We start from the raw sequence: 27,678 nt of genomic DNA, 5'->3' as shown, positions 1-27,678 counted from the left end.
AACCTGTGTTGTATAACATCGAGGCTTAAGGGATCTAGGGCTGTGCAGGGCGTGCCTTGTTAACCAAATGTTTACGAGCAGTATACTTGGTAAAAGTCATTGCCATTCTCTAGTCTCAATAAACCAGGGGCACAATGCACCGTGGAAAGCCACAGGGACCTCTGCCCTTGAAAGCAGGGTATTGTCCAAGGTTTCTCCCCATGTGACAGTCTGAAATATGGCCTCGTGGGATGGGAAAGACCTGACTGTCCCCCAGCCTGACACCCGTAATGGGTCTGTGCTGAGGTGGATTAGTCAAAGAGGAAAGCCTCTTGCAGTTGAGATGCAGGAAGGCCACTGTCTCCTGCTTGCCCCTGGGAACTGAATGTCTCGGTGTAAAGCCCGATCGTACATTTGTTCAACTCTGAGCTCGGAGAAAAGCTGCCCTGTGGCGGGAGGCGAGACGTGTTGGCAGTAATGCTGCCTTGTTATTCTTTACTCCGCTGAGATGTTTGGGTGGAGAGAAACATAAATCTGGCCTACGTGCATGTCCAGGCATAGTACGTTCCCCTGAACTTAGTCATGATATAGATTCTTTGGCTCACGTGTGTGTTTTTTTTTGTTTGTTTGTTTTTGTTGTTGTTGTTGACCTTCTCCTTATTATCACCCTGCTCTCCTACTACATTCCTTTTTGCTGAAATAATGAAAATCATAATCAATAAAAACTGAGGGAACTCAGAGGCCGGTGCCGGTGCAGGTCCTTGGTGTGCTGAGTGCCGGTCCCCTGGACCCACTGTTGTCTCCCTATACTTTGTCTCTGTGTCTTATTTCTTCTCTCCGTCTCTCATCCCACCCGACTAGAAACACCCACAGGTGTGGAGGGGCAGGCCACCCCTTCACTCGGAAAATCAGTTAAACACAAACACGGAATGAGAGTCAAAAGACAATATGTCATCTTTTTGAGAATTTTATTCACTTCAAAACCAATTAAACACACACATGTACAAAGGCATTCCACAGCCCAGTTTTCGAGGCTGAGGAAAGACCCCGAGAGCGCTCTGCACAGCACGCTTCCCAGCGTCCGAAACACTGCTCTCAGGGCGGGGCACAGCGGAAGGGCTGCACCTCTCAGGGTTCCCTAACTTTTCCCTTATTCAGTCATCTAGAGAGCAAATACACAGTAATTCCCCAGTTTCCTATTGACGTCCCAGCGGAAGTCTGACTCCTGCGCGTCACGCAGTTTCTGAGGCAACGAATCTCTGGCACGGAAGCTTTTCCTGGCGCGTTTCCGGAGAACCACGCGAACTACAACGTCCCTCACCAGAATTCAATGAGGCAGAGTCCCTGCATCTGCTCCCTGCCTGGCCTGGGCTCCCACATCCACAGAAGCGCCACAGCCGGGGAGCTTCGGAGTCACCGCACAGAGTCTGCTCTCTGCTCTGCACTCCTCAGTCCCACAGTCCCCTCCAAGTCACGGGAGCTGGAGGCCAAGGAGCCCCTGCCACCTGCAGTCTCACTCCAGGTCAGAATCGCTGTCCTCTGAGGAGGAGGAAACCTGAAGGTCCTCATAGAGGACGCTCGGTGGGACACGAACACGGGGACCCTCAGACTTCTCTGACACATGAGGGCTCTGAGCGAGGAAGGCTCCCGGCTTCTCAGGAGAGTGAAATGAGGGGGCCGCCAGGAGGCTGGAGCTCCAGCGTCCGTTTTCCAGTCTCCGGAAGAGCACTGTGAGAGGCTGGGCCCCATCATGGCTGGCCGCTGGGTGATGGGACATGGTGCAGGCCTGGGCAGTAGGCAGGCAAGGTCTGCTGTGCGGAGGCTGCCGGTCGACGCTGGGCACCTGGGCGGGTGTCCTCCTGCCCATCTGGGGCGACGTACTTGGTCCAAGTTCGGTTGCGGCTGGCGGAGGTTGGAGATTCTCCGGGGCCCCCAGCTCACCTCCCTGGATGGCGCTTTCGGGGATCTGGAAGGGACCCAGTCTCGGTTTCTTGGGGAAGTTCAGGCAAGCCTGAATCCGAGCCTGGGCAGGTCTCTTGGCTCCTGGCCCGAAGCTGAGATTGGAGCCTAGGCCCAAGCTGTGTGTGGCGGCTGGCGGGCAGGGCTGTGAGGTCACCGCAGGACGTTTGTCCTGTGCCTGGGGTCTGATGGCCTGGAGCAGGCCGTGGGTTTTGGAGGCAGCCTGGGGAACTTCTCGGCAGCCACCCTCAGGGCTGCTGTGTGTCGGCTTCACCACGAGGAGAGGCTCGGGGCCCTGCTGCCTGACTGCAGGCTGAGGGATGTCGGCCGCAGCCCCTGTCTGTCTTTCCTTTGGTCCAAGACTTGAGGAGGAGCTCAGACTGGCTTTTCTGAGGGGAGACGGCGAAGCCAAGACGGAGCCCCTGTCAGACGTTTCGGTAGCTGAGCGATCAGCGAGGACAGGGCCCAGGCGCGGCCTCTTACTGGTTGTGTGGACCGGCATTGGCCCGCTTGCAACCTGAAAGAGAGGAAACAACACAGGTTAGAAGTTCCTCCGCATGGAGCCAACGTGAAAATCAAGCACATCCAAAGACAAGGTGCACACGCCATGAAATTCTTAGTACAGTATCGACAGGCGGTCCTTGGAAGTAGGGACAGACCCTCCACTTGAGTGCTGATCAGGACAAGACACATGAAAGATGCGCTCTCGAGCTATGTGTAGCTGATCTAAGCACACCATTGTTCAAAAGATCGCGTCTTGGGCATTAACTGGATCAAAGCGCCTCCACTCAGCCTTCCATGAAGTGGAACGGACTGAGGCCCTTCCGAAGGCAGGTTGGTGGCTCAAGGGTACTCAGGACGTCTTCTCTGAACACATGCATGTTCCTGGGTTTAGCCTTCTCCACGTTTGGGGCCTCTGAGGGACTAATTTCCTCATGCCGCTAGGAACATGTTGTTGGCAGGCTTGCCATAATTGGACAGAAAGAAAGCAACAGGAAATACGGCATCTTCAGATGCCTTCGCCTGGAATCAAATTGACCTGGAAGGATCGTGGAGTCCCTGACCCCAAGAAGGCAAGAAAGAGGGGTTCCCCGATTTCCTCCCGCAGATGGGAAGCTGAAAGGAAATCAACCAGGGTGACCTAGAGGAGAAAAGGACCAGGGGCCCGGGGTGACACTCACCCTCAGATAATCAGAAGATTCCGTGGATCCTTTTCGATTCGGCAGCGGCTTCTCTGGAGGTTTCCCAGAAAATATGTGGAGGAGAGCCTTCCTCTGCGGGTCTTGTTGCCTGCAGAACAGAAAAAGGTCAGGCCGTGCCCCCTGGTTTTCCCCAGGAGACAGGGAGAACCCTGTGTGGGGCCCAGCCCCGTTCCGTGTTTTGTGATACAGAAATGGACATCTGGTGCCCTTTCCGCCTCTGCACCTTCCCTCACGTGCCAACCTTCCCGTCCCCCAGGTGGCCCTCTAGGCTTCCCAACTAAGGACTGTGATTTGGATTCCATCGCTTTTCCCCCTGTCGTGGGGAACCTGCACGAAGCGCCCCCGCCTCTCCCCGTCCCTGAATCTCCCAGAGCCAAAGGAGCTCCTGGGTGTGGAACCCGGGAGGACACGGAGCTCCGGCCTATTTCTCTGCAGCGTTCCTTCCCTGGCCCGGAGACGGAAAGGCACACGGTGTGCAGGTGCAGAGACACCATGTCCTTAGGAGGCAGTACCCTAAGAGTGGTGAAAACCCCTCCCACTGCTCACCTTGGTCTCTCTTCCTTCTCTCCCTTATCCTTGTTCAAGGGCCCCGGGTTGGCTTCAACCTGGGGCTTCCATGGTTTCAGGTTTTCCTTCCCTTCCTTTTTCCCCAAGGTCGCTGGAACCAGGGCTGCCTTCCAGCACTTCATGGGGCACCTGGTACTTCTGGCCGTGTGGCCAAAGGCCCCGCAGTTTTTGCACTTGAGCTGTGGGTGGAAAGGAAGTGATGTCGGTGAGTGAGCTGAAGCCACAGGCAGCGATCCCACGTCCACATTGGGACGGATTGTGAATTCAGAGCTGAATAAGGATTCCAAAGAGGGGACACCGGCATGGGGGCCGTTAAGTGCTGGGAGAGTTCGGATACGATGTTCCCTCCCAAAGCCCACGTGACGGAGGAACTCTGAAAGGAAGGACTCAAGGTTCCAAGGGGCACGACGGTGAACCCGAAGTCAACAACACAGCCAAACGTGGCTACACAGGACTCTAAGTAGAAAGGGAGGTTGCCCCCAAGAGTCTCTCAAGGGACCTATCGGGCCGGGGAGAAGGTCCCAAGCCACGCCCACCTTGGATGGGAAAAGCAACCTGGGTGGTGGTGACAGAGCTCTTTGGAATCCAACCCAGTCTCTGAGGACCGTGTGACACCCCCTCCCCCCGTCCCCACCCCCACCCCGATACCCAAGAGATCCAGGGCTAGACTTACCCTGGGATCTTCTTCATCGGGCGGGGGAGCCCTTGGCCCAACTGGGGCCCTCCGCTGCTTCTGGAGGGTCTGGGCTCTCACCAGCCTCTTGGCCCAAGATTTGGGGTCCCGACGTGCCATCATCTTCGTCGCCTGGGGGTTTTGTGACCGCCTTTTTCAGGGGTTGACTGTTGGGTCACCTGAAACACACACAAACACACACATGTCGATGGTTAAGCACATTGGATATTCACACACCCACAGGAAGCCACCTGCTAACTCCCTGCCGGTGTGGTCATGAGGAGACCTCACCACCAGTCGGTCAAATCTGTAGAACACAATGTGCTGTGTGCATCCTCGGATACTGTGTGTTCCTCTGCCATGACTACCTAGTCCAAGAGTAAACCGCACCTGCCACAGGGCCCGTGGCCTAGGTATGGGGAGTTGAGCTTTCAACCCCAAACAAGCAACTGATTCTGGAGACTGGACTTAGGTCTCTCACGATTCACTCCGGTAGAAGACGCGGTGATTCTATCTCCCTTGACGGACAGAATGATCGAAGACACAGGGCATGGCTTGCGCCACCCTTTGGCAGGTCTGTTTGAAGTCAGGGATAAGGGATGCTTCCTGTGACAACTTGACTCGCTACTCTGGCCATTTCATTAGGCAACTTCCAAACACAAATTCATAGAGAGAAGTTACCTTCCTCTCTACCACACTAGCAGGTGATGGTCTTTCCTGTTCTACCTTTTGGCTTTAGCTCCAGCCCCTCTTTACTTATTTATTTTTTCTGGTATTTTACGCATACCACACGAATTCATCTGAACAAACGGGGAACAAGTGCCACATCGTATCGACGTCTTACACGGCTGAAGGGCAAACCACCCTTTTTTCCAAAGTCCTTTTTCCATTTACCCACCAATTCAGCATGCTGCAGTACATTTCTTTTCGCATTCCCATCTTGGTCTTATCCCACATGTGGAGACGGATATGTTTTCTCGTTTTCTGTTGCAAGAATTACTAGTAACGAGAACACATCCTTCCCCACCAGCAAGCCCCAGTGTGATCGGTTTCTTTCGGCCTCCTGTGTCTCTTCCCCCCACCCCCACACCCCTCAGGGATTGCGTGAAAAAAACAATAGTTCAGTGAAACTAACCTGAAATTACACGTCTACTTGCTTTCCCCGGCTGGCGCTGAGATGGGCAGGTGCTGGAGCAGCCCCGCTGGAAGCGATGCAGCATCCAGGACGACGGAGGAAGGGGCGGAGAGGGACCTCTGCTTTCCAGGCTGCCTTTTATACTGCCTCTGGTCACCTGACATGGAACGTACCCTAACCTAATCAGTTACCTGTACCTTAATTGCAATTAACTTAATCCAATTACGTGACCTGGAAAGGTCTATCTGCACAGCCCACTCTAAGATCATGTCCACTGCTGACAGACATTCTAAAACCTACGTGTACAGCTGCAAGCTTTGAAGAATAGATGCTCCCCGTCAGACATGTAACACTGGTGCCTGTACCCCTGTCTTCTTTTCCATCTTTTTGTTTTGTTTTGTTTTGTTTTGTTTTGTTTTGTTTTAAAAAAATGTGGTAAAATAGACACCTTTTAATTGGACCACATTTAGTCTATCTCGACGTGGGCCTCAGTGTCATCAAGGAGATTCTCCTTGACGTGCAGTCACGGCCATGATCCATCTTCAGAGCTTCTCTTTCTTCCCCAAGGTAAGTCTGTCAGCAGAGAACCCTGACCGCACCCTCATGTGTTTTCTCCTCCAGGAGGCGCTTGGAAACCACCGTGAATTGGACCGCACTGGGAAACACAGATGAGGAAAGTCAACAACGCTTTGTCCTTCAGTGCCTGGCTCCTTTTTCAGCTCGTCTTGCGACTCCAGGCATTATGCCTGAAAAGTGTCCCGGACGCCTGTGAGGCTCTAATTCCCTGGGTCCCATTGCCATGTCTCTGGATTTGCGAAGATCCACCGCACCTTCTGTGGAACTCCCGTGTCGGTGAACTTTTGTGCCACGGCCCCTAATTCTGCCCATGGTCATCTGCAGCTGCACGACTTAGGGTCCATGTTCCTTGGACGGGAAGAGACAGGCAGGAGTCGGAATGATGAACCAGCACACTGGGGCATTTTCTCACGTAGCCCAAGTGACCCCATGGTGTTCTTGAGCTTTGGAACCAGTCGCGTCCCCTTTGACACTGCACCCGGCTCCCAGTCTCTCAATCGTGTTGGCCCTCCGGCGATCTCCCGTTGGATGAATTGCTCCTGCTGAAACTCGAGTCCCCTTTGATTTGCGCTTCATTAATTATTCATGATTCAGGTGGGAAGGCCTGCTGACGACCCCCTGTGGCCGTTCTCTGAGCTTTCCTGTCACATCGTTTCCTTCCACGCTCTTTGGTTCCTTATGGTCCTGCTCCTTCTGCTGTCAGAGGAGCAGAGAGTTGATCTTATTGATTCTGGATACGGATACTTTCTAGGTGATCTGGATAATCCAGATAACGACCCTCAACAGCGGCGGAAAGGGAGCAGCCATTTGGTGTGTCTCAGAAAATCCCGCTCAGTTCCGAGGCCCCCTAGATGTGGAATCCTGCTCAGAGTTGTTCCCAGGTCAGAGAATGGAGAGAGCCTGTGCATGATGGGATCTCCCTGCCTAGATCTTTCAGTGAGTCTCTACCTCAGCTACTCTTAGGATCAGGGGGAGAACCACGGTGTCAGACATCCGGAAAGAAGACGGGATGAATGTTTTACCTCTGAAGTACATCCCAAATGTGGGAGTTGACTTCAGCTTTGCTGGGGTCTATTTGGCCAGTGAAACTCTGCCTGGTTCATTCGCACATCCGGAAGCCACTTCACGGGGGGCCGTCGCAACTGGAACCACACACTTGGCATCGGCGGTTGAGCCAAATGGGGACTCGTGGTGCAAGCAACGCTCCCCACGTGTTAGCGTGGGTGAGATTCGGTTGGCGGAATTTTACTAGGTGCGTGTTAGTAGAGTGGGGCTGAGGTTTTCTTGCTCCTGTGGTTGTATACGAAGTCAAAGGTCCTGCCCAGCCCTGCGGTCCCCTCAGTCAACTCTGTTTCGGAGACATAACGATTTGGATTGCCAACAAGTCAAGAAATGTTCAAGCCCTTGGATGTAGGGTAAAGAAAGGGAGATCAGACTGTCACTGTGTCTATGTAGAAGGGGAAGACATAAGAGACTCCATTTTGAAAAAGACCTGTACTTTAAACAATTGCTTTGCTGAGATGTTGATCATTTGTAGCTTTGCCGCGGCCCCTTTGACCCAACTTGGAGCTCACAAAAACCTGTGTTGTATAACATCGAGGCTTAAGGGATCTAGGGCTGTGCAGGGCGTGCCTTGTTAACCAAATGTTTACGAGCAGTATACTTGGTAAAAGTCATTGCCATTCTCTAGTCTCAATAAACCAGGGGCACAATGCACCGTGGAAAGCCACAGGGACCTCTGCCCTTGAAAGCAGGGTATTGTCCAAGGTTTCTCCCCATGTGACAGTCTGAAATATGGCCTCGTGGGATGGGAAAGACCTGACTGTCCCCCAGCCTGACACCCGTAATGGGTCTGTGCTGAGGTGGATTAGTCAAAGAGGAAAGCCTCTTGCAGTTGAGATGCAGGAAGGCCACTGTCTCCTGCTTGCCCCTGGGAACTGAATGTCTCGGTGTAAAGCCCGATCGTACATTTGTTCAACTCTGAGCTCGGAGAAAAGCTGCCCTGTGGCGGGAGGCGAGACGTGTTGGCAGTAATGCTGCCTTGTTATTCTTTACTCCGCTGAGATGTTTGGGTGGAGAGAAACATAAATCTGGCCTACGTGCATGTCCAGGCATAGTACGTTCCCCTGAACTTAGTCATGATATAGATTCTTTGGCTCACGTGTGTGTTTTTTTTTGTTTGTTTGTTTTTGTTGTTGTTGTTGACCTTCTCCTTATTATCACCCTGCTCTCCTACTACATTCCTTTTTGCTGAAATAATGAAAATCATAATCAATAAAAACTGAGGGAACTCAGAGGCCGGTGCCGGTGCAGGTCCTTGGTGTGCTGAGTGCCGGTCCCCTGGACCCACTGTTGTCTCCCTATACTTTGTCTCTGTGTCTTATTTCTTCTCTCCGTCTCTCATCCCACCCGACTAGAAACACCCACAGGTGTGGAGGGGCAGGCCACCCCTTCACTCGGAAAATCAGTTAAACACAAACACGGAATGAGAGTCAAAAGACAATATGTCATCTTTTTGAGAATTTTATTCACTTCAAAACCAATTAAACACACACATGTACAAAGGCATTCCACAGCCCAGTTTTCGAGGCTGAGGAAAGACCCCGAGAGCGCTCTGCACAGCACGCTTCCCAGCGTCCGAAACACTGCTCTCAGGGCGGGGCACAGCGGAAGGGCTGCACCTCTCAGGGTTCCCTAACTTTTCCCTTATTCAGTCATCTAGAGAGCAAATACACAGTAATTCCCCAGTTTCCTATTGACGTCCCAGCGGAAGTCTGACTCCTGCGCGTCACGCAGTTTCTGAGGCAACGAATCTCTGGCACGGAAGCTTTTCCTGGCGCGTTTCCGGAGAACCACGCGAACTACAACGTCCCTCACCAGAATTCAATGAGGCAGAGTCCCTGCATCTGCTCCCTGCCTGGCCTGGGCTCCCACATCCACAGAAGCGCCACAGCCGGGGAGCTTCGGAGTCACCGCACAGAGTCTGCTCTCTGCTCTGCACTCCTCAGTCCCACAGTCCCCTCCAAGTCACGGGAGCTGGAGGCCAAGGAGCCCCTGCCACCTGCAGTCTCACTCCAGGTCAGAATCGCTGTCCTCTGAGGAGGAGGAAACCTGAAGGTCCTCATAGAGGACGCTCGGTGGGACACGAACACGGGGACCCTCAGACTTCTCTGACACATGAGGGCTCTGAGCGAGGAAGGCTCCCGGCTTCTCAGGAGAGTGAAATGAGGGGGCCGCCAGGAGGCTGGAGCTCCAGCGTCCGTTTTCCAGTCTCCGGAAGAGCACTGTGAGAGGCTGGGCCCCATCATGGCTGGCCGCTGGGTGATGGGACATGGTGCAGGCCTGGGCAGTAGGCAGGCAAGGTCTGCTGTGCGGAGGCTGCCGGTCGACGCTGGGCACCTGGGCGGGTGTCCTCCTGCCCATCTGGGGTGACGTACTTGGTCCAAGTTCGGTTGCGGCTGGCGGAGGTTGGAGATTCTCCGGGGCCCCCAGCTCACCTCCCTGGATGGCGCTTTCGGGGATCTGGAAGGGACCCAGTCTCGGTTTCTTGGGGAAGTTCAGGCAAGCCTGAATCCGAGCCTGGGCAGGTCTCTTGGCTCCTGGCCCGAAGCTGAGATTGGAGCCTAGGCCCAAGCTGTGTGTGGCGGCTGGCGGGCAGGGCTGTGAGGTCACCGCAGGACGTTTGTCCTGTGCCTGGGGTCTGATGGCCTGGAGCAGGCCGTGGGTTTTGGAGGCAGCCTGGGGAACTTCTCGGCAGCCACCCTCAGGGCTGCTGTGTGTCGGCTTCACCACGAGGAGAGGCTCGGGGCCCTGCTGCCTGACTGCAGGCTGAGGGATGTCGGCCGCAGCCCCTGTCTGTCTTTCCTTTGGTCCAAGACTTGAGGAGGAGCTCAGACTGGCTTTTCTGAGGGGAGACGGCGAAGCCAAGACGGAGCCCCTGTCAGACGTTTCGGTAGCTGAGCGATCAGCGAGGACAGGGCCCAGGCGCGGCCTCTTACTGGTTGTGTGGACCGGCATTGGCCCGCTTGCAACCTGAAAGAGAGGAAACAACACAGGTTAGAAGTTCCTCCGCATGGAGCCAACGTGAAAATCAAGCACATCCAAAGACAAGGTGCACACGCCATGAAATTCTTAGTACAGTATCGACAGGCGGTCCTTGGAAGTAGGGACAGACCCTCCACTTGAGTGCTGATCAGGACAAGACACATGAAAGATGCGCTCTCGAGCTATGTGTAGCTGATCTAAGCACACCATTGTTCAAAAGATCGCGTCTTGGGCATTAACTGGATCAAAGCGCCTCCACTCAGCCTTCCATGAAGTGGAACGGACTGAGGCCCTTCCGAAGGCAGGTTGGTGGCTCAAGGGTACTCAGGACGTCTTCTCTGAACACATGCATGTTCCTGGGTTTAGCCTTCTCCACGTTTGGGGCCTCTGAGGGACTAATTTCCTCATGCCGCTAGGAACATGTTGTTGGCAGGCTTGCCATAATTGGACAGAAAGAAAGCAACAGGAAATACGGCATCTTCAGATGCCTTCGCCTGGAATCAAATTGACCTGGAAGGATCGTGGAGTCCCTGACCCCAAGAAGGCAAGAAAGAGGGGTTCCCCGATTTCCTCCCGCAGACGGGAAGCTGAAAGGAAATCAACCAGGGTGACCTAGAGGAGAAAAGGACCAGGGGCCCGGGGTGACACTCACCCTCAGATAATCAGAAGATTCCGTGGATCCTTTTCGATTCGGCAGCGGCTTCTCTGGAGGTTTCCCAGAAAATATGTGGAGGAGAGCCTTCCTCTGCGGGTCTTGTTGCCTGCAGAACAGAAAAAGGTCAGGCCGTGCCCCCTGGTTTTCCCCAGGAGACAGGGAGAACCCTGTGTGGGGCCCAGCCCCGTTCCGTGTTTTGTGATACAGAAATGGACATCTGGTGCCCTTTCCGCCTCTGCACCTTCCCTCACGTGCCAACCTTCCCGTCCCCCAGGTGGCCCTCTAGGCTTCCCAACTAAGGACTGTGATTTGGATTCCATCGCTTTTCCCCCTGTCGTGGGGAACCTGCACGAAGCGCCCCCGCCTCTCCCCGTCCCTGAATCTCCCAGAGCCAAAGGAGCTCCTGGGTGTGGAACCCCGGAGGACACGGAGCTCCGGCCTATTTCTCTGCAGCGTTCCTTCCCTGGCCCGGAGACGGAAAGGCACACGGTGTGCAGGTGCAGAGACACCATGTCCTTAGGAGGCAGTACCCTAAGAGTGGTGAAAACCCCTCCCACTGCTCACCTTGGTCTCTCTTCCTTCTCTCCCTTATCCTTGTTCAAGGGCCCCGGGTTGGCTTCAACCTGGGGCTTCCATGGTTTCAGGTTTTCCTTCCCTTCCTTTTTCCCCAAGGTCGCTGGAACCAGGGCTGCCTTCCAGCACTTCATGGGGCACCTGGTACTTCTGGCCGTGTGGCCAAAGGCCCCGCAGTTTTTGCACTTGAGCTGTGGGTGGAAAGGAAGTGATGTCGGTGAGTGAGCTGAAGCCACAGGCAGCGATCCCACGTCCACATTGGGACGGATTGTGAATTCAGAGCTGAATAAGGATTCCAAAGAGGGGACACCGGCATGGGGGCCGTTAAGTGCTGGGAGAGTTCGGATACGATGTTCCCTCCCAAAGCCCACGTGACGGAGGAACTCTGAAAGGAAGGACTCAAGGTTCCAAGGGGCACGATGGTGAACCCGAAGTCAACAACACAGCCAAACGTGGCTACACAGGACTCTAAGTAGAAAGGGAGGTTGCCCCCAAGAGTCTCTCAAGGGACCTATCGGGCCGGGGAGAAGGTCCCAAGCCACGCCCACCTTGGATGGGAAAAGCAACCTGGGTGGTGGTGACAGAGCTCTTTGGAATCCAACCCAGTCTCTGAGGACCGTGTGACACCCCCTCCCCCCGTCCCCACCCCCACCCCGATACCCAAGAGATCCAGGGCTAGACTTACCCTGGGATCTTCTTCATCGGGCGGGGGAGCCCTTGGCCCAACTGGGGCCCTCCGCTGCTTCTGGAGGGTCTGGGCTCTCACCAGCCTCTTGGCCCAAGATTTGGGGTCCCGACGTGCCATCATCTTCGTCGCCTGGGGGTTTTGTGACCGCCTTTTTCAGGGGTTGACTGTTGGGTCACCTGAAACACACACAAACACACACATGTCGATGGTTAAGCACATTGGATATTCACACACCCACAGGAAGCCACCTGCTAACTCCCTGCCGGTGTGGTCATGAGGAGACCTCACCACCAGTCGGTCAAATCTGTAGAACACAATGTGCTGTGTGCATCCTCGGATACTGTGTGTTCCTCTGCCATGACTACCTAGTCCAAGAGTAAACCGCACCTGCCACAGGGCCCGTGGCCTAGGTATGGGGAGTTGAGCTTTCAACCCCAAACAAGCAACTGATTCTGGAGACTGGACTTAGGTCTCTCACGATTCACTCCGGTAGAAGACGCGGTGATTCTATCTCCCTTGACGGACAGAATGATCGAAGACACAGGGCATGGCTTGCGCCACCCTTTGGCAGGTCTGTTTGAAGTCAGGGATAAGGGATGCTTCCTGTGACAACTTGACTCGCTACTCTGGCCATTTCATTAGGCAACTTCCAAACACAAATTCATAGAGAGAAGTTACCTTCCTCTCTACCACACTAGCAGGTGATGGTCTTTCCTGTTCTACCTTTTGGCTTTAGCTCCAGCCCCTCTTTACTTATTTATTTTTTCTGGTATTTTACGCATACCACACGAATTCATCTGAACAAACGGGGAACAAGTGCCACATCGTATCGACGTCTTACACGGCTGAAGGGCAAACCACCCTTTTTTCCAAAGTCCTTTTTCCATTTACCCACCAATTCAGCATGCTGCAGTACATTTCTTTTCGCATTCCCATCTTGGTCTTATCCCACATGTGGAGACGGATATGTTTTCTCGTTTTCTGTTGCAAGAATTACTAGTAACGAGAACACATCCTTCCCCACCAGCAAGCCCCAGTGTGATCGGTTTCTTTCGGCCTCCTGTGTCTCTTCCCCCCACCCCCACACCCCTCAGGGATTGCGTGAAAAAAACAATAGTTCAGTGAAACTAACCTGAAATTACACGTCTACTTGCTTTCCCCGGCTGGCGCTGAGATGGGCAGGTGCTGGAGCAGCCCCGCTGGAAGCGATGCAGCATCCAGGACGACGGAGGAAGGGGCGGAGAGGGACCTCTGCTTTCCAGGCTGCCTTTTATACTGCCTCTGGTCACCTGACATGGAACGTACCCTAACCTAATCAGTTACCTGTACCTTAATTGCAATTAACTTAATCCAATTACGTGACCTGGAAAGGTCTATCTGCACAGCCCACTCTAAGATCATGTCCACTGCTGACAGACATTCTAAAACCTACGTGTACAGCTGCAAGCTTTGAAGAATAGATGCTCCCCGTCAGACATGTAACACTGGTGCCTGTACCCCTGTCTTCTTTTCCATCTTTTTGTTTTGTTTTGTTTTGTTTTGTTTTGTTTTGTTTTAAAAAAATGTGGTAAAATAGACACCTTTTAATTGGACCACATTTAGTCTATCTCGACGTGGGCCTCAGTGTCATCAAGGAGATTCTCCTTGACGTGCAGTCACGGCCATGATCCATCTTCAGAGCTTCTCTTTCTTCCCCAAGGTAAGTCTGTCAGCAGAGAACCCTGACCGCACCCTCATGTGTTTTCTCCTCCAGGAGGCGCTTGGAAACCACCGTGAATTGGACCGCACTGGGAAACACAGATGAGGAAAGTCAACAACGCTTTGTCCTTCAGTGCCTGGCTCCTTTTTCAGCTCGTCTTGCGACTCCAGGCATTATGCCTGAAAAGTGTCCCGGACGCCTGTGAGGCTCTAATTCCCTGGGTCCCATTGCCATGTCTCTGGATTTGCGAAGATCCACCGCACCTTCTGTGGAACTCCCGTGTCGGTGAACTTTTGTGCCACGGCCCCTAATTCTGCCCATGGTCATCTGCAGCTGCACGACTTAGGGTCCATGTTCCTTGGACGGGAAGAGACAGGCAGGAGTCGGAATGATGAACCAGCACACTGGGGCATTTTCTCACGTAGCCCAAGTGACCCCATGGTGTTCTTGAGCTTTGGAACCAGTCGCGTCCCCTTTGACACTGCACCCGGCTCCCAGTCTCTCAATCGTGTTGGCCCTCCGGCGATCTCCCGTTGGATGAATTGCTCCTGCTGAAACTCGAGTCCCCTTTGATTTGCGCTTCATTAATTATTCATGATTCAGGTGGGAAGGCCTGCTGACGACCCCCTGTGGCCGTTCTCTGAGCTTTCCTGTCACATCGTTTCCTTCCACGCTCTTTGGTTCCTTATGGTCCTGCTCCTTCTGCTGTCAGAGGAGCAGAGAGTTGATCTTATTGATTCTGGATACGGATACTTTCTAGGTGATCTGGATAATCCAGATAACGACCCTCAACAGCGGCGGAAAGGGAGCAGCCATTTGGTGTGTCTCAGAAAATCCCGCTCAGTTCCGAGGCCCCCTAGATGTGGAATCCTGCTCAGAGTTGTTCCCAGGTCAGAGAATGGAGAGAGCCTGTGCATGATGGGATCTCCCTGCCTAGATCTTTCAGTGAGTCTCTACCTCAGCTACTCTTAGGATCAGGGGGAGAACCACGGTGTCAGACATCCGGAAAGAAGACGGGATGAATGTTTTACCTCTGAAGTACATCCCAAATGTGGGAGTTGACTTCAGCTTTGCTGGGGTCTATTTGGCCAGTGAAACTCTGCCTGGTTCATTCGCACATCCGGAAGCCACTTCACGGGGGGCCGTCGCAACTGGAACCACACACTTGGCATCGGCGGTTGAGCCAAATGGGGACTCGTGGTGCAAGCAACGCTCCCCACGTGTTAGCGTGGGTGAGATTCGGTTGGCGGAATTTTACTAGGTGCGTGTTAGTAGAGTGGGGCTGAGGTTTTCTTGCTCCTGTGGTTGTATACGAAGTCAAAGGTCCTGCCCAGCCCTGCGGTCCCCTCAGTCAACTCTGTTTCGGAGACATAACGATTTGGATTGCCAACAAGTCAAGAAATGTTCAAGCCCTTGGATGTAGGGTAAAGAAAGGGAGATCAGACTGTCACTGTGTCTATGTAGAAGGGGAAGACATAAGAGACTCCATTTTGAAAAAGACCTGTACTTTAAACAATTGCTTTGCTGAGATGTTGATCATTTGTAGCTTTGCCGCGGCCCCTTTGACCCAACTTGGAGCTCACAAAAACCTGTGTTGTATAACATCGAGGCTTAAGGGATCTAGGGCTGTGCAGGGCGTGCCTTGTTAACCAAATGTTTACGAGCAGTATACTTGGTAAAAGTCATTGCCATTCTCTAGTCTCAATAAACCAGGGGCACAATGCACCGTGGAAAGCCACAGGGACCTCTGCCCTTGAAAGCAGGGTATTGTCCAAGGTTTCTCCCCATGTGACAGTCTGAAATATGGCCTCGTGGGATGGGAAAGACCTGACTGTCCCCCAGCCTGACACCCGTAATGGGTCTGTGCTGAGGTGGATTAGTCAAAGAGGAAAGCCTCTTGCAGTTGAGATGCAGGAAGGCCACTGTCTCCTGCTTGCCCCTGGGAACTGAATGTCTCGGTGTAAAGCCCGATCGTACATTTGTTCAACTCTGAGCTCGGAGAAAAGCTGCCCTGTGGCGGGAGGCGAGACGTGTTGGCAGTAATGCTGCCTTGTTATTCTTTACTCCGCTGAGATGTTTGGGTGGAGAGAAACATAAATCTGGCCTACGTGCATGTCCAGGCATAGTACGTTCCCCTGAACTTAGTCATGATATAGATTCTTTGGCTCACGTGTGTGTTTTTTTTTGTTTGTTTGTTTTTGTTGTTGTTGTTGACCTTCTCCTTATTATCACCCTGCTCTCCTACTACATTCCTTTTTGCTGAAATAATGAAAATCATAATCAATAAAAACTGAGGGAACTCAGAGGCCGGTGCCGGTGCAGGTCCTTGGTGTGCTGAGTGCCGGTCCCCTGGACCCACTGTTGTCTCCCTATACTTTGTCTCTGTGTCTTATTTCTTCTCTCCGTCTCTCATCCCACCCGACTAGAAACACCCACAGGTGTGGAGGGGCAGGCCACCCCTTCACTCGGAAAATCAGTTAAACACAAACACGGAATGAGAGTCAAAAGACAATATGTCATCTTTTTGAGAATTTTATTCACTTCAAAACCAATTAAACACACACATGTACAAAGGCATTCCACAGCCCAGTTTTCAAGGCTGAGGAAAGACCCCGAGAGCGCTCTGCACAGCACGCTTCCCAGCGTCCGAAACACTGCTCTCAGGGCGGGGCACAGCGGAAGGGCTGCACCTCTCAGGGTTCCCTAACTTTTCCCTTATTCAGTCATCTAGAGAGCAAATACACAGTAATTCCCCAGTTTCCTATTGACGTCCCAGCGGAAGTCTGACTCCTGCGCGTCACGCAGTTTCTGAGGCAACGAATCTCTGGCACGGAAGCTTTTCCTGGCGCGTTTCCGGAGAACCACGCGAACTACAACGTCCCTCACCAGAATTCAATGAGGCAGAGTCCCTGCATCTGCTCCCTGCCTGGCCTGGGCTCCCACATCCACAGAAGCGCCACAGCCGGGGAGCTTCGGAGTCACCGCACAGAGTCTGCTCTCTGCTCTGCACTCCTCAGTCCCACAGTCCCCTCCAAGTCACGGGAGCTGGAGGCCAAGGAGCCCCTGCCACCTGCAGTCTCACTCCAGGTCAGAATCGCTGTCCTCTGAGGAGGAGGAAACCTGAAGGTCCTCATAGAGGACGCTCGGTGGGACACGAACACGGGGACCCTCAGACTTCTCTGACACATGAGGGCTCTGAGCGAGGAAGGCTCCCGGCTTCTCAGGAGAGTGAAATGAGGGGGCCGCCAGGAGGCTGGAGCTCCAGCGTCCGTTTTCCAGTCTCCGGAAGAGCACTGTGAGAGGCTGGGCCCCATCATGGCTGGCCGCTGGGTGATGGGACATGGTGCAGGCCTGGGCAGTAGGCAGGCAAGGTCTGCTGTGCGGAGGCTGCCGGTCGACGCTGGGCACCTGGGCGGGTGTCCTCCTGCCCATCTGGGGTGACGTACTTGGTCCAAGTTCGGTTGCGGCTGGCGGAGGTTGGAGATTCTCCGGGGCCCCCAGCTCACCTCCCTGGATGGCGCTTTCGGGGATCTGGAAGGGACCCAGTCTCGGTTTCTTGGGGAAGTTCAGGCAAGCCTGAATCCGAGCCTGGGCAGGTCTCTTGGCTCCTGGCCCGAAGCTGAGATTGGAGCCTAGGCCCAAGCTGTGTGTGGCGGCTGGCGGGCAGGGCTGTGAGGTCACCGCAGGACGTTTGTCCTGTGCCTGGGGTCTGATGGCCTGGAGCAGGCCGTGGGTTTTGGAGGCAGCCTGGGGAACTTCTCGGCAGCCACCCTCAGGGCTGCTGTGTGTCGGCTTCACCACGAGGAGAGGCTCGGGGCCCTGCTGCCTGACTGCAGGCTGAGGGATGTCGGCCGCAGCCCCTGTCTGTCTTTCCTTTGGTCCAAGACTTGAGGAGGAGCTCAGACTGGCTTTTCTGAGGGGAGACGGCGAAGCCAAGACGGAGCCCCTGTCAGACGTTTCGGTAGCTGAGCGATCAGCGAGGACAGGGCCCAGGCGCGGCCTCTTACTGGTTGTGTGGACCGGCATTGGCCCGCTTGCAACCTGAAAGAGAGGAAACAACACAGGTTAGAAGTTCCTCCGCATGGAGCCAACGTGAAAATCAAGCACATCCAAAGACAAGGTGCACACGCCATGAAATTCTTAGTACAGTATCGACAGGCGGTCCTTGGAAGTAGGGACAGACCCTCCACTTGAGTGCTGATCAGGACAAGACACATGAAAGATGCGCTCTCGAGCTATGTGTAGCTGATCTAAGCACACCATTGTTCAAAAGATCGCGTCTTGGGCATTAACTGGATCAAAGCGCCTCCACTCAGCCTTCCATGAAGTGGAACGGACTGAGGCCCTTCCGAAGGCAGGTTGGTGGCTCAAGGGTACTCAGGACGTCTTCTCTGAACACATGCATGTTCCTGGGTTTAGCCTTCTCCACGTTTGGGGCCTCTGAGGGACTAATTTCCTCATGCCGCTAGGAACATGTTGTTGGCAGGCTTGCCATAATTGGACAGAAAGAAAGCAACAGGAAATACGGCATCTTCAGATGCCTTCGCCTGGAATCAAATTGACCTGGAAGGATCGTGGAGTCCCTGACCCCAAGAAGGCAAGAAAGAGGGGTTCCCCGATTTCCTCCCGCAGACGGGAAGCTGAAAGGAAATCAACCAGGGTGACCTAGAGGAGAAAAGGACCAGGGGCCCGGGGTGACACTCACCCTCAGATAATCAGAAGATTCCGTGGATCCTTTTCGATTCGGCAGCGGCTTCTCTGGAGGTTTCCCAGAAAATATGTGGAGGAGAGCCTTCCTCTGCGGGTCTTGTTGCCTGCAGAACAGAAAAAGGTCAGGCCGTGCCCCCTGGTTTTCCCCAGGAGACAGGGAGAACCCTGTGTGGGGCCCAGCCCCGTTCCGTGTTTTGTGATACAGAAATGGACATCTGGTGCCCTTTCCGCCTCTGCACCTTCCCTCACGTGCCAACCTTCCCGTCCCCCAGGTGGCCCTCTAGGCTTCCCAACTAAGGACTGTGATTTGGATTCCATCGCTTTTCCCCCTGTCGTGGGGAACCTGCACGAAGCGCCCCCGCCTCTCCCCGTCCCTGAATCTCCCAGAGCCAAAGGAGCTCCTGGGTGTGGAACCCCGGAGGACACGGAGCTCCGGCCTATTTCTCTGCAGCGTTCCTTCCCTGGCCCGGAGACGGAAAGGCACACGGTGTGCAGGTGCAGAGACACCATGTCCTTAGGAGGCAGTACCCTAAGAGTGGTGAAAACCCCTCCCACTGCTCACCTTGGTCTCTCTTCCTTCTCTCCCTTATCCTTGTTCAAGGGCCCCGGGTTGGCTTCAACCTGGGGCTTCCATGGTTTCAGGTTTTCCTTCCCTTCCTTTTTCCCCAAGGTCGCTGGAACCAGGGCTGCCTTCCAGCACTTCATGGGGCACCTGGTACTTCTGGCCGTGTGGCCAAAGGCCCCGCAGTTTTTGCACTTGAGCTGTGGGTGGAAAGGAAGTGATGTCGGTGAGTGAGCTGAAGCCACAGGCAGCGATCCCACGTCCACATTGGGACGGATTGTGAATTCAGAGCTGAATAAGGATTCCAAAGAGGGGACACCGGCATGGGGGCCGTTAAGTGCTGGGAGAGTTCGGATACGATGTTCCCTCCCAAAGCCCACGTGACGGAGGAACTCTGAAAGGAAGGACTCAAGGTTCCAAGGGGCACGACGGTGAACCCGAAGTCAACAACACAGCCAAACGTGGCTACACAGGACTCTAAGTAGAAAGGGAGGTTGCCCCCAAGAGTCTCTCAAGGGACCTATCGGGCCGGGGAGAAGGTCCCAAGCCACGCCCACCTTGGATGGGAAAAGCAACCTGGGTGGTGGTGACAGAGCTCTTTGGAATCCAACCCAGTCTCTGAGGACCGTGTGACACCCCCTCCCCCCGTCCCCACCCCCACCCCGATACCCAAGAGATCCAGGGCTAGACTTACCCTGGGATCTTCTTCATCGGGCGGGGGAGCCCTTGGCCCAACTGGGGCCCTCCGCTGCTTCTGGAGGGTCTGGGCTCTCACCAGCCTCTTGGCCCAAGATTTGGGGTCCCGACGTGCCATCATCTTCGTCGCCTGGGGGTTTTGTGACCGCCTTTTTCAGGGGTTGACTGTTGGGTCACCTGAAACACACACAAACACACACATGTCGATGGTTAAGCACATTGGATATTCACACACCCACAGGAAGCCACCTGCTAACTCCCTGCCGGTGTGGTCATGAGGAGACCTCACCACCAGTCGGTCAAATCTGTAGAACACAATGTGCTGTGTGCATCCTCGGATACTGTGTGTTCCTCTGCCATGACTACCTAGTCCAAGAGTAAACCGCACCTGCCACAGGGCCCGTGGCCTAGGTATGGGGAGTTGAGCTTTCAACCCCAAACAAGCAACTGATTCTGGAGACTGGACTTAGGTCTCTCACGATTCACTCCGGTAGAAGACGCGGTGATTCTATCTCCCTTGACGGACAGAATGATCGAAGACACAGGGCATGGCTTGCGCCACCCTTTGGCAGGTCTGTTTGAAGTCAGGGATAAGGGATGCTTCCTGTGACAACTTGACTCGCTACTCTGGCCATTTCATTAGGCAACTTCCAAACACAAATTCATAGAGAGAAGTTACCTTCCTCTCTACCACACTAGCAGGTGATGGTCTTTCCTGTTCTACCTTTTGGCTTTAGCTCCAGCCCCTCTTTACTTATTTATTTTTTCTGGTATTTTACGCATACCACACGAATTCATCTGAACAAACGGGGAACAAGTGCCACATCGTATCGACGTCTTACACGGCTGAAGGGCAAACCACCCTTTTTTCCAAAGTCCTTTTTCCATTTACCCACCAATTCAGCATGCTGCAGTACATTTCTTTTCGCATTCCCATCTTGGTCTTATCCCACATGTGGAGACGGATATGTTTTCTCGTTTTCTGTTGCAAGAATTACTAGTAACGAGAACACATCCTTCCCCACCAGCAAGCCCCAGTGTGATCGGTTTCTTTCGGCCTCCTGTGTCTCTTCCCCCCACCCCCACACCCCTCAGGGATTGCGTGAAAAAAACAATAGTTCAGTGAAACTAACCTGAAATTACACGTCTACTTGCTTTCCCCGGCTGGCGCTGAGATGGGCAGGTGCTGGAGCAGCCCCGCTGGAAGCGATGCAGCATCCAGGACGACGGAGGAAGGGGCGGAGAGGGACCTCTGCTTTCCAGGCTGCCTTTTATACTGCCTCTGGTCACCTGACATGGAACGTACCCTAACCTAATCAGTTACCTGTACCTTAATTGCAATTAACTTAATCCAATTACGTGACCTGGAAAGGTCTATCTGCACAGCCCACTCTAAGATCATGTCCACTGCTGACAGACATTCTAAAACCTACGTGTACAGCTGCAAGCTTTGAAGAATAGATGCTCCCCGTCAGACATGTAACACTGGTGCCTGTACCCCTGTCTTCTTTTCCATCTTTTTGTTTTGTTTTGTTTTGTTTTGTTTTGTTTTAAAAAAATGTGGTAAAATAGACACCTTTTAATTGGACCACATTTAGTCTATCTCGACGTGGGCCTCAGTGTCATCAAGGAGATTCTCCTTGACGTGCAGTCACGGCCATGATCCATCTTCAGAGCTTCTCTTTCTTCCCCAAGGTAAGTCTGTCAGCAGAGAACCCTGACCGCACCCTCATGTGTTTTCTCCTCCAGGAGGCGCTTGGAAACCACCGTGAATTGGACCGCACTGGGAAACACAGATGAGGAAAGTCAACAACGCTTTGTCCTTCAGTGCCTGGCTCCTTTTTCAGCTCGTCTTGCGACTCCAGGCATTATGCCTGAAAAGTGTCCCGGACGCCTGTGAGGCTCTAATTCCCTGGGTCCCATTGCCATGTCTCTGGATTTGCGAAGATCCACCGCACCTTCTGTGGAACTCCCGTGTCGGTGAACTTTTGTGCCACGGCCCCTAATTCTGCCCATGGTCATCTGCAGCTGCACGACTTAGGGTCCATGTTCCTTGGACGGGAAGAGACAGGCAGGAGTCGGAATGATGAACCAGCACACTGGGGCATTTTCTCACGTAGCCCAAGTGACCCCATGGTGTTCTTGAGCTTTGGAACCAGTCGCGTCCCCTTTGACACTGCACCCGGCTCCCAGTCTCTCAATCGTGTTGGCCCTCCGGCGATCTCCCGTTGGATGAATTGCTCCTGCTGAAACTCGAGTCCCCTTTGATTTGCGCTTCATTAATTATTCATGATTCAGGTGGGAAGGCCTGCTGACGACCCCCTGTGGCCGTTCTCTGAGCTTTCCTGTCACATCGTTTCCTTCCACGCTCTTTGGTTCCTTATGGTCCTGCTCCTTCTGCTGTCAGAGGAGCAGAGAGTTGATCTTATTGATTCTGGATACGGATACTTTCTAGGTGATCTGGATAATCCAGATAACGACCCTCAACAGCGGCGGAAAGGGAGCAGCCATTTGGTGTGTCTCAGAAAATCCCGCTCAGTTCCGAGGCCCCCTAGATGTGGAATCCTGCTCAGAGTTGTTCCCAGGTCAGAGAATGGAGAGAGCCTGTGCATGATGGGATCTCCCTGCCTAGATCTTTCAGTGAGTCTCTACCTCAGCTACTCTTAGGATCAGGGGGAGAACCACGGTGTCAGACATCCGGAAAGAAGACGGGATGAATGTTTTACCTCTGAAGTACATCCCAAATGTGGGAGTTGACTTCAGCTTTGCTGGGGTCTATTTGGCCAGTGAAACTCTGCCTGGTTCATTCGCACATCCGGAAGCCACTTCACGGGGGGCCGTCGCAACTGGAACCACACACTTGGCATCGGCGGTTGAGCCAAATGGGGACTCGTGGTGCAAGCAACGCTCCCCACGTGTTAGCGTGGGTGAGATTCGGTTGGCGGAATTTTACTAGGTGCGTGTTAGTAGAGTGGGGCTGAGGTTTTCTTGCTCCTGTGGTTGTATACGAAGTCAAAGGTCCTGCCCAGCCCTGCGGTCCCCTCAGTCAACTCTGTTTCGGAGACATAACGATTTGGATTGCCAACAAGTCAAGAAATGTTCAAGCCCTTGGATGTAGGGTAAAGAAAGGGAGATCAGACTGTCACTGTGTCTATGTAGAAGGGGAAGACATAAGAGACTCCATTTTGAAAAAGACCTGTACTTTAAACAATTGCTTTGCTGAGATGTTGATCATTTGTAGCTTTGCCGCGGCCCCTTTGACCCAACTTGGAGCTCACAAAAACCTGTGTTGTATAACATCGAGGCTTAAGGGATCTAGGGCTGTGCAGGGCGTGCCTTGTTAACCAAATGTTTACGAGCAGTATACTTGGTAAAAGTCATTGCCATTCTCTAGTCTCAATAAACCAGGGGCACAATGCACCGTGGAAAGCCACAGGGACCTCTGCCCTTGAAAACAGGGTATTGTCCAAGGTTTCTCCCCATGTGACAGTCTGAAATATGGCCTCGTGGGATGGGAAAGACCTGACTGTCCCCCAGCCTGACACCCGTAATGGGTCTGTGCTGAGGTGGATTAGTCAAAGAGGAAAGCCTCTTGCAGTTGAGATGCAGGAAGGCCACTGTCTCCTGCTTGCCCCTGGGAACTGAATGTCTCGGTGTAAAGCCCGATCGTACATTTGTTCAACTCTGAGCTCGGAGAAAAGCTGCCCTGTGGCGGGAGGCGAGACGTGTTGGCAGTAATGCTGCCTTGTTATTCTTTACTCCGCTGAGATGTTTGGGTGGAGAGAAACATAAATCTGGCCTACGTGCATGTCCAGGCATAGTACGTTCCCCTGAACTTAGTCATGATATAGATTCTTTGGCTCACGTGTGTGTTTTTTTTTGTTTGTTTGTTTTTGTTGTTGTTGTTGACCTTCTCCTTATTATCACCCTGCTCTCCTACTACATTCCTTTTTGCTGAAATAATGAAAATCATAATCAATAAAAACTGAGGGAACTCAGAGGCCGGTGCCGGTGCAGGTCCTTGGTGTGCTGAGTGCCGGTCCCCTGGACCCACTGTTGTCTCCCTATACTTTGTCTCTGTGTCTTATTTCTTCTCTCCGTCTCTCATCCCACCCGACTAGAAACACCCACAGGTGTGGAGGGGCAGGCCACCCCTTCACTCGGAAAATCAGTTAAACACAAACACGGAATGAGAGTCAAAAGACAATATGTCATCTTTTTGAGAATTTTATTCACTTCAAAACCAATTAAACACACACATGTACAAAGGCATTCCACAGCCCAGTTTTCGAGGCTGAGGAAAGACCCCGAGAGCGCTCTGCACAGCACGCTTCCCAGCGTCCGAAACACTGCTCTCAGGGCGGGGCACAGCGGAAGGGCTGCACCTCTCAGGGTTCCCTAACTTTTCCCTTATTCAGTCATCTAGAGAGCAAATACACAGTAATTCCCCAGTTTCCTATTGACGTCCCAGCGGAAGTCTGACTCCTGCGCGTCACGCAGTTTCTGAGGCAACGAATCTCTGGCACGGAAGCTTTTCCTGGCGCGTTTCCGGAGAACCACGCGAACTACAACGTCCCTCACCAGAATTCAATGAGGCAGAGTCCCTGCATCTGCTCCCTGCCTGGCCTGGGCTCCCACATCCACAGAAGCGCCACAGCCGGGGAGCTTCGGAGTCACCGCACAGAGTCTGCTCTCTGCTCTGCACTCCTCAGTCCCACAGTCCCCTCCAAGTCACGGGAGCTGGAGGCCAAGGAGCCCCTGCCACCTGCAGTCTCACTCCAGGTCAGAATCGCTGTCCTCTGAGGAGGAGGAAACCTGAAGGTCCTCATAGAGGACGCTCGGTGGGACACGAACACGGGGACCCTCAGACTTCTCTGACACATGAGGGCTCTGAGCGAGGAAGGCTCCCGGCTTCTCAGGAGAGTGAAATGAGGGGGCCGCCAGGAGGCTGGAGCTCCAGCGTCCGTTTTCCAGTCTCCGGAAGAGCACTGTGAGAGGCTGGGCCCCATCATGGCTGGCCGCTGGGTGATGGGACATGGTGCAGGCCTGGGCAGTAGGCAGGCAAGGTCTGCTGTGCGGAGGCTGCCGGTCGACGCTGGGCACCTGGGCGGGTGTCCTCCTGCCCATCTGGGGTGACGTACTTGGTCCAAGTTCGGTTGCGGCTGGCGGAGGTTGGAGATTCTCCGGGGCCCCCAGCTCACCTCCCTGGATGGCGCTTTCGGGGATCTGGAAGGGACCCAGTCTCGGTTTCTTGGGGAAGTTCAGGCAAGCCTGAATCCGAGCCTGGGCAGGTCTCTTGGCTCCTGGCCCGAAGCTGAGATTGGAGCCTAGGCCCAAGCTGTGTGTGGCGGCTGGCGGGCAGGGCTGTGAGGTCACCGCAGGACGTTTGTCCTGTGCCTGGGGTCTGATGGCCTGGAGCAGGCCGTGGGTTTTGGAGGCAGCCTGGGGAACTTCTCGGCAGCCACCCTCAGGGCTGCTGTGTGTCGGCTTCACCACGAGGAGAGGCTCGGGGCCCTGCTGCCTGACTGCAGGCTGAGGGATGTCGGCCGCAGCCCCTGTCTGTCTTTCCTTTGGTCCAAGACTTGAGGAGGAGCTCAGACTGGCTTTTCTGAGGGGAGACGGCGAAGCCAAGACGGAGCCCCTGTCAGACGTTTCGGTAGCTGAGCGATCAGCGAGGACAGGGCCCAGGCGCGGCCTCTTACTGGTTGTGTGGACCGGCATTGGCCCGCTTGCAACCTGAAAGAGAGGAAACAACACAGGTTAGAAGTTCCTCCGCATGGAGCCAACGTGAAAATCAAGCACATCCAAAGACAAGGTGCACACGCCATGAAATTCTTAGTACAGTATCGACAGGCGGTCCTTGGAAGTAGGGACAGACCCTCCACTTGAGTGCTGATCAGGACAAGACACATGAAAGATGCGCTCTCGAGCTATGTGTAGCTGATCTAAGCACACCATTGTTCAAAAGATCGCGTCTTGGGCATTAACTGGATCAAAGCGCCTCCACTCAGCCTTCCATGAAGTGGAACGGACTGAGGCCCTTCCGAAGGCAGGTTGGTGGCTCAAGGGTACTCAGGACGTCTTCTCTGAACACATGCATGTTCCTGGGTTTAGCCTTCTCCACGTTTGGGGCCTCTGAGGGACTAATTTCCTCATGCCGCTAGGAACATGTTGTTGGCAGGCTTGCCATAATTGGACAGAAAGAAAGCAACAGGAAATACGGCATCTTCAGATGCCTTCGCCTGGAATCAAATTGACCTGGAAGGATCGTGGAGTCCCTGACCCCAAGAAGGCAAGAAAGAGGGGTTCCCCGATTTCCTCCCGCAGACGGGAAGCTGAAAGGAAATCAACCAGGGTGACCTAGAGGAGAAAAGGACCAGGGGCCCGGGGTGACACTCACCCTCAGATAATCAGAAGATTCCGTGGATCCTTTTCGATTCGGCAGCGGCTTCTCTGGAGGTTTCCCAGAAAATATGTGGAGGAGAGCCTTCCTCTGCGGGTCTTGTTGCCTGCAGAACAGAAAAAGGTTTTCTGTTCTCCTGGTTTTCCCCAGGAGACAGGGAGAACCCTGTGTGGGGCCCAGCCCCGTTCCGTGTTTTGTGATACAGAAATGGACATCTGGTGCCCTTTCCGCCTCTGCACCTTCCCTCACGTGCCAACCTTCCCGTCCCCCAGGTGGCCCTCTAGGCTTCCCAACTAAGGACTGTGATTTGGATTCCATCGCTTTTCCCCCTGTCGTGGGGAACCTGCACGAAGCGCCCCCGCCTCTCCCCGTCCCTGAATCTCCCAGAGCCAAAGGAGCTCCTGGGTGTGGAACCCCGGAGGACACGGAGCTCCGGCCTATTTCTCTGCAGCGTTCCTTCCCTGGCCCGGAGACGGAAAGGCACACGGTGTGCAGGTGCAGAGACACCATGTCCTTAGGAGGCAGTACCCTAAGAGTGGTGAAAACCCCTCCCACTGCTCACCTTGGTCTCTCTTCCTTCTCTCCCTTATCCTTGTTCAAGGGCCCCGGGTTGGCTTCAACCTGGGGCTTCCATGGTTTCAGGTTTTCCTTCCCTTCCTTTTTCCCCAAGGTCGCTGGAACCAGGGCTGCCTTCCAGCACTTCATGGGGCACCTGGTACTTCTGGCCGTGTGGCCAAAGGCCCCGCAGTTTTTGCACTTGAGCTGTGGGTGGAAAGGAAGTGATGTCGGTGAGTGAGCTGAAGCCACAGGCAGCGATCCCACGTCCACATTGGGACGGATTGTGAATTCAGAGCTGAATAAGGATTCCAAAGAGGGGACACCGGCATGGGGGCCGTTAAGTGCTGGGAGAGTTCGGATACGATGTTCCCTCCCAAAGCCCACGTGACGGAGGAACTCTGAAAGGAAGGACTCAAGGTTCCAAGGGGCACGACGGTGAACCCGAAGTCAACAACACAGCCAAACGTGGCTACACAGGACTCTAAGTAGAAAGGGAGGTTGCCCCCAAGAGTCTCTCAAGGGACCTATCGGGCCGGGGAGAAGGTCCCAAGCCACGCCCACCTTGGATGGGAAAAGCAACCTGGGTGGTGGTGACAGAGCTCTTTGGAATCCAACCCAGTCTCTGAGGACCGTGTGACACCCCCTCCCCCCGTCCCCACCCCCACCCCGATACCCAAGAGATCCAGGGCTAGACTTACCCTGGGATCTTCTTCATCGGGCGGGGGAGCCCTTGGCCCAACTGGGGCCCTCCGCTGCTTCTGGAGGGTCTGGGCTCTCACCAGCCTCTTGGCCCAAGATTTGGGGTCCCGACGTGCCATCATCTTCGTCGCCTGGGGGTTTTGTGACCGCCTTTTTCAGGGGCTGACTGTTGGGTCACCTGAAACACACACAAACACACACATGTCGATGGTTAAGCACATTGGATATTCACACACCCACAGGAAGCCACCTGCTAACTCCCTGCCGGTGTGGTCATGAGGAGACCTCACCACCAGTCGG

At 54.0% G+C, this 27,678-nt stretch overlaps 4 protein-coding genes across 4 annotated transcripts; all 4 read right to left on the bottom strand.

The window, feature by feature from the left end:
- Positions 1-1,492: 1,492 nt before the first annotated feature.
- Positions 1,493-4,559, bottom strand: LOC134810712 (protein FAM90A15). The gene is made up of 4 exons (XM_063816757.1): positions 4,381-4,559; positions 3,687-3,886; positions 3,120-3,228; positions 1,493-2,455 (listed from the first exon to the last, which is right to left on the bottom strand). Exons 1-4 carry the CDS (start codon positions 4,501-4,503, stop codon positions 1,493-1,495), a joined length of 1,395 nt encoding a protein of 464 aa, XP_063672827.1. The 5' UTR covers positions 4,504-4,559.
- Positions 4,560-8,608: 4,049 nt separating this feature from the next.
- Positions 8,609-12,227, bottom strand: LOC134810711 (protein FAM90A15). The gene is made up of 4 exons (XM_063816756.1): positions 12,049-12,227; positions 11,355-11,554; positions 10,788-10,896; positions 8,609-10,123 (listed from the first exon to the last, which is right to left on the bottom strand). The coding sequence occupies exons 1-4, from the start codon at positions 12,169-12,171 to the stop codon at positions 9,161-9,163; spliced, it is 1,395 nt and encodes a 464-aa protein (XP_063672826.1). The 5' UTR covers positions 12,172-12,227; the 3' UTR covers positions 8,609-9,160.
- Positions 12,228-16,828: 4,601 nt separating this feature from the next.
- Positions 16,829-19,895, bottom strand: LOC134810710 (protein FAM90A15). Its single transcript, XM_063816755.1, has 4 exons — positions 19,717-19,895; positions 19,023-19,222; positions 18,456-18,564; positions 16,829-17,791 (listed from the first exon to the last, which is right to left on the bottom strand). Exons 1-4 carry the CDS (start codon positions 19,837-19,839, stop codon positions 16,829-16,831), a joined length of 1,395 nt encoding a protein of 464 aa, XP_063672825.1. The 5' UTR covers positions 19,840-19,895.
- Positions 19,896-23,939: 4,044 nt separating this feature from the next.
- Positions 23,940-27,514, bottom strand: LOC134810709 (protein FAM90A15). The gene is made up of 4 exons (XM_063816754.1): positions 27,378-27,514; positions 26,684-26,883; positions 26,119-26,227; positions 23,940-25,454 (listed from the first exon to the last, which is right to left on the bottom strand). Exons 1-4 carry the CDS (start codon positions 27,498-27,500, stop codon positions 24,492-24,494), a joined length of 1,395 nt encoding a protein of 464 aa, XP_063672824.1. The 5' UTR covers positions 27,501-27,514; the 3' UTR covers positions 23,940-24,491.
- Between the last annotated feature and the right edge of the window lie 164 nt (positions 27,515-27,678).

Source organism: Pan troglodytes, chromosome 7 (genome assembly GCF_028858775.2).
Source record: "Pan troglodytes isolate AG18354 chromosome 7, NHGRI_mPanTro3-v2.0_pri, whole genome shotgun sequence".
NCBI classification, from domain to species: Eukaryota; Metazoa; Chordata; class Mammalia; order Primates; family Hominidae; genus Pan; species Pan troglodytes.
Note: the sequence above shows the minus strand (reverse complement) of the source record. Positions and strands in the feature narration are given on the sequence as shown.

Excerpts from the sequence above, each read along its gene's own strand:
- LOC134810712 (XM_063816757.1), bottom strand. The coding sequence starts at position 4,503 with ATGATGGCACGTCGGGACCCCAAATCTTGGGCCAAGAGGCTGGTGAGA. Across the intron at positions 3,887-4,380 it reads CCGATGAAGAAGATCCCAGG|CTCAAGTGCAAAAACTGCGG; the intron begins GTAAGTCTAGCC and ends TTCCACCCACAG. Across the intron at positions 3,229-3,686 it reads GAGAAGGAAGAGAGACCAAG|GCAACAAGACCCGCAGAGGA; the intron begins GTGAGCAGTGGG and ends TCTGTTCTGCAG.
- LOC134810711 (XM_063816756.1), bottom strand. The coding sequence starts at position 12,171 with ATGATGGCACGTCGGGACCCCAAATCTTGGGCCAAGAGGCTGGTGAGA. Across the intron at positions 11,555-12,048 it reads CCGATGAAGAAGATCCCAGG|CTCAAGTGCAAAAACTGCGG; the intron begins GTAAGTCTAGCC and ends TTCCACCCACAG. Across the intron at positions 10,897-11,354 it reads GAGAAGGAAGAGAGACCAAG|GCAACAAGACCCGCAGAGGA; the intron begins GTGAGCAGTGGG and ends TCTGTTCTGCAG.
- LOC134810710 (XM_063816755.1), bottom strand. The coding sequence starts at position 19,839 with ATGATGGCACGTCGGGACCCCAAATCTTGGGCCAAGAGGCTGGTGAGA. Across the intron at positions 18,565-19,022 it reads GAGAAGGAAGAGAGACCAAG|GCAACAAGACCCGCAGAGGA; the intron begins GTGAGCAGTGGG and ends TCTGTTCTGCAG. Across the intron at positions 17,792-18,455 it reads AATCTTCTGATTATCTGAGG|GTTGCAAGCGGGCCAATGCC; the intron begins GTGAGTGTCACC and ends CCTCTCTTTCAG.
- LOC134810709 (XM_063816754.1), bottom strand. The coding sequence starts at position 27,500 with ATGATGGCACGTCGGGACCCCAAATCTTGGGCCAAGAGGCTGGTGAGA. Across the intron at positions 26,884-27,377 it reads CCGATGAAGAAGATCCCAGG|CTCAAGTGCAAAAACTGCGG; the intron begins GTAAGTCTAGCC and ends TTCCACCCACAG. Across the intron at positions 25,455-26,118 it reads AATCTTCTGATTATCTGAGG|GTTGCAAGCGGGCCAATGCC; the intron begins GTGAGTGTCACC and ends CCTCTCTTTCAG.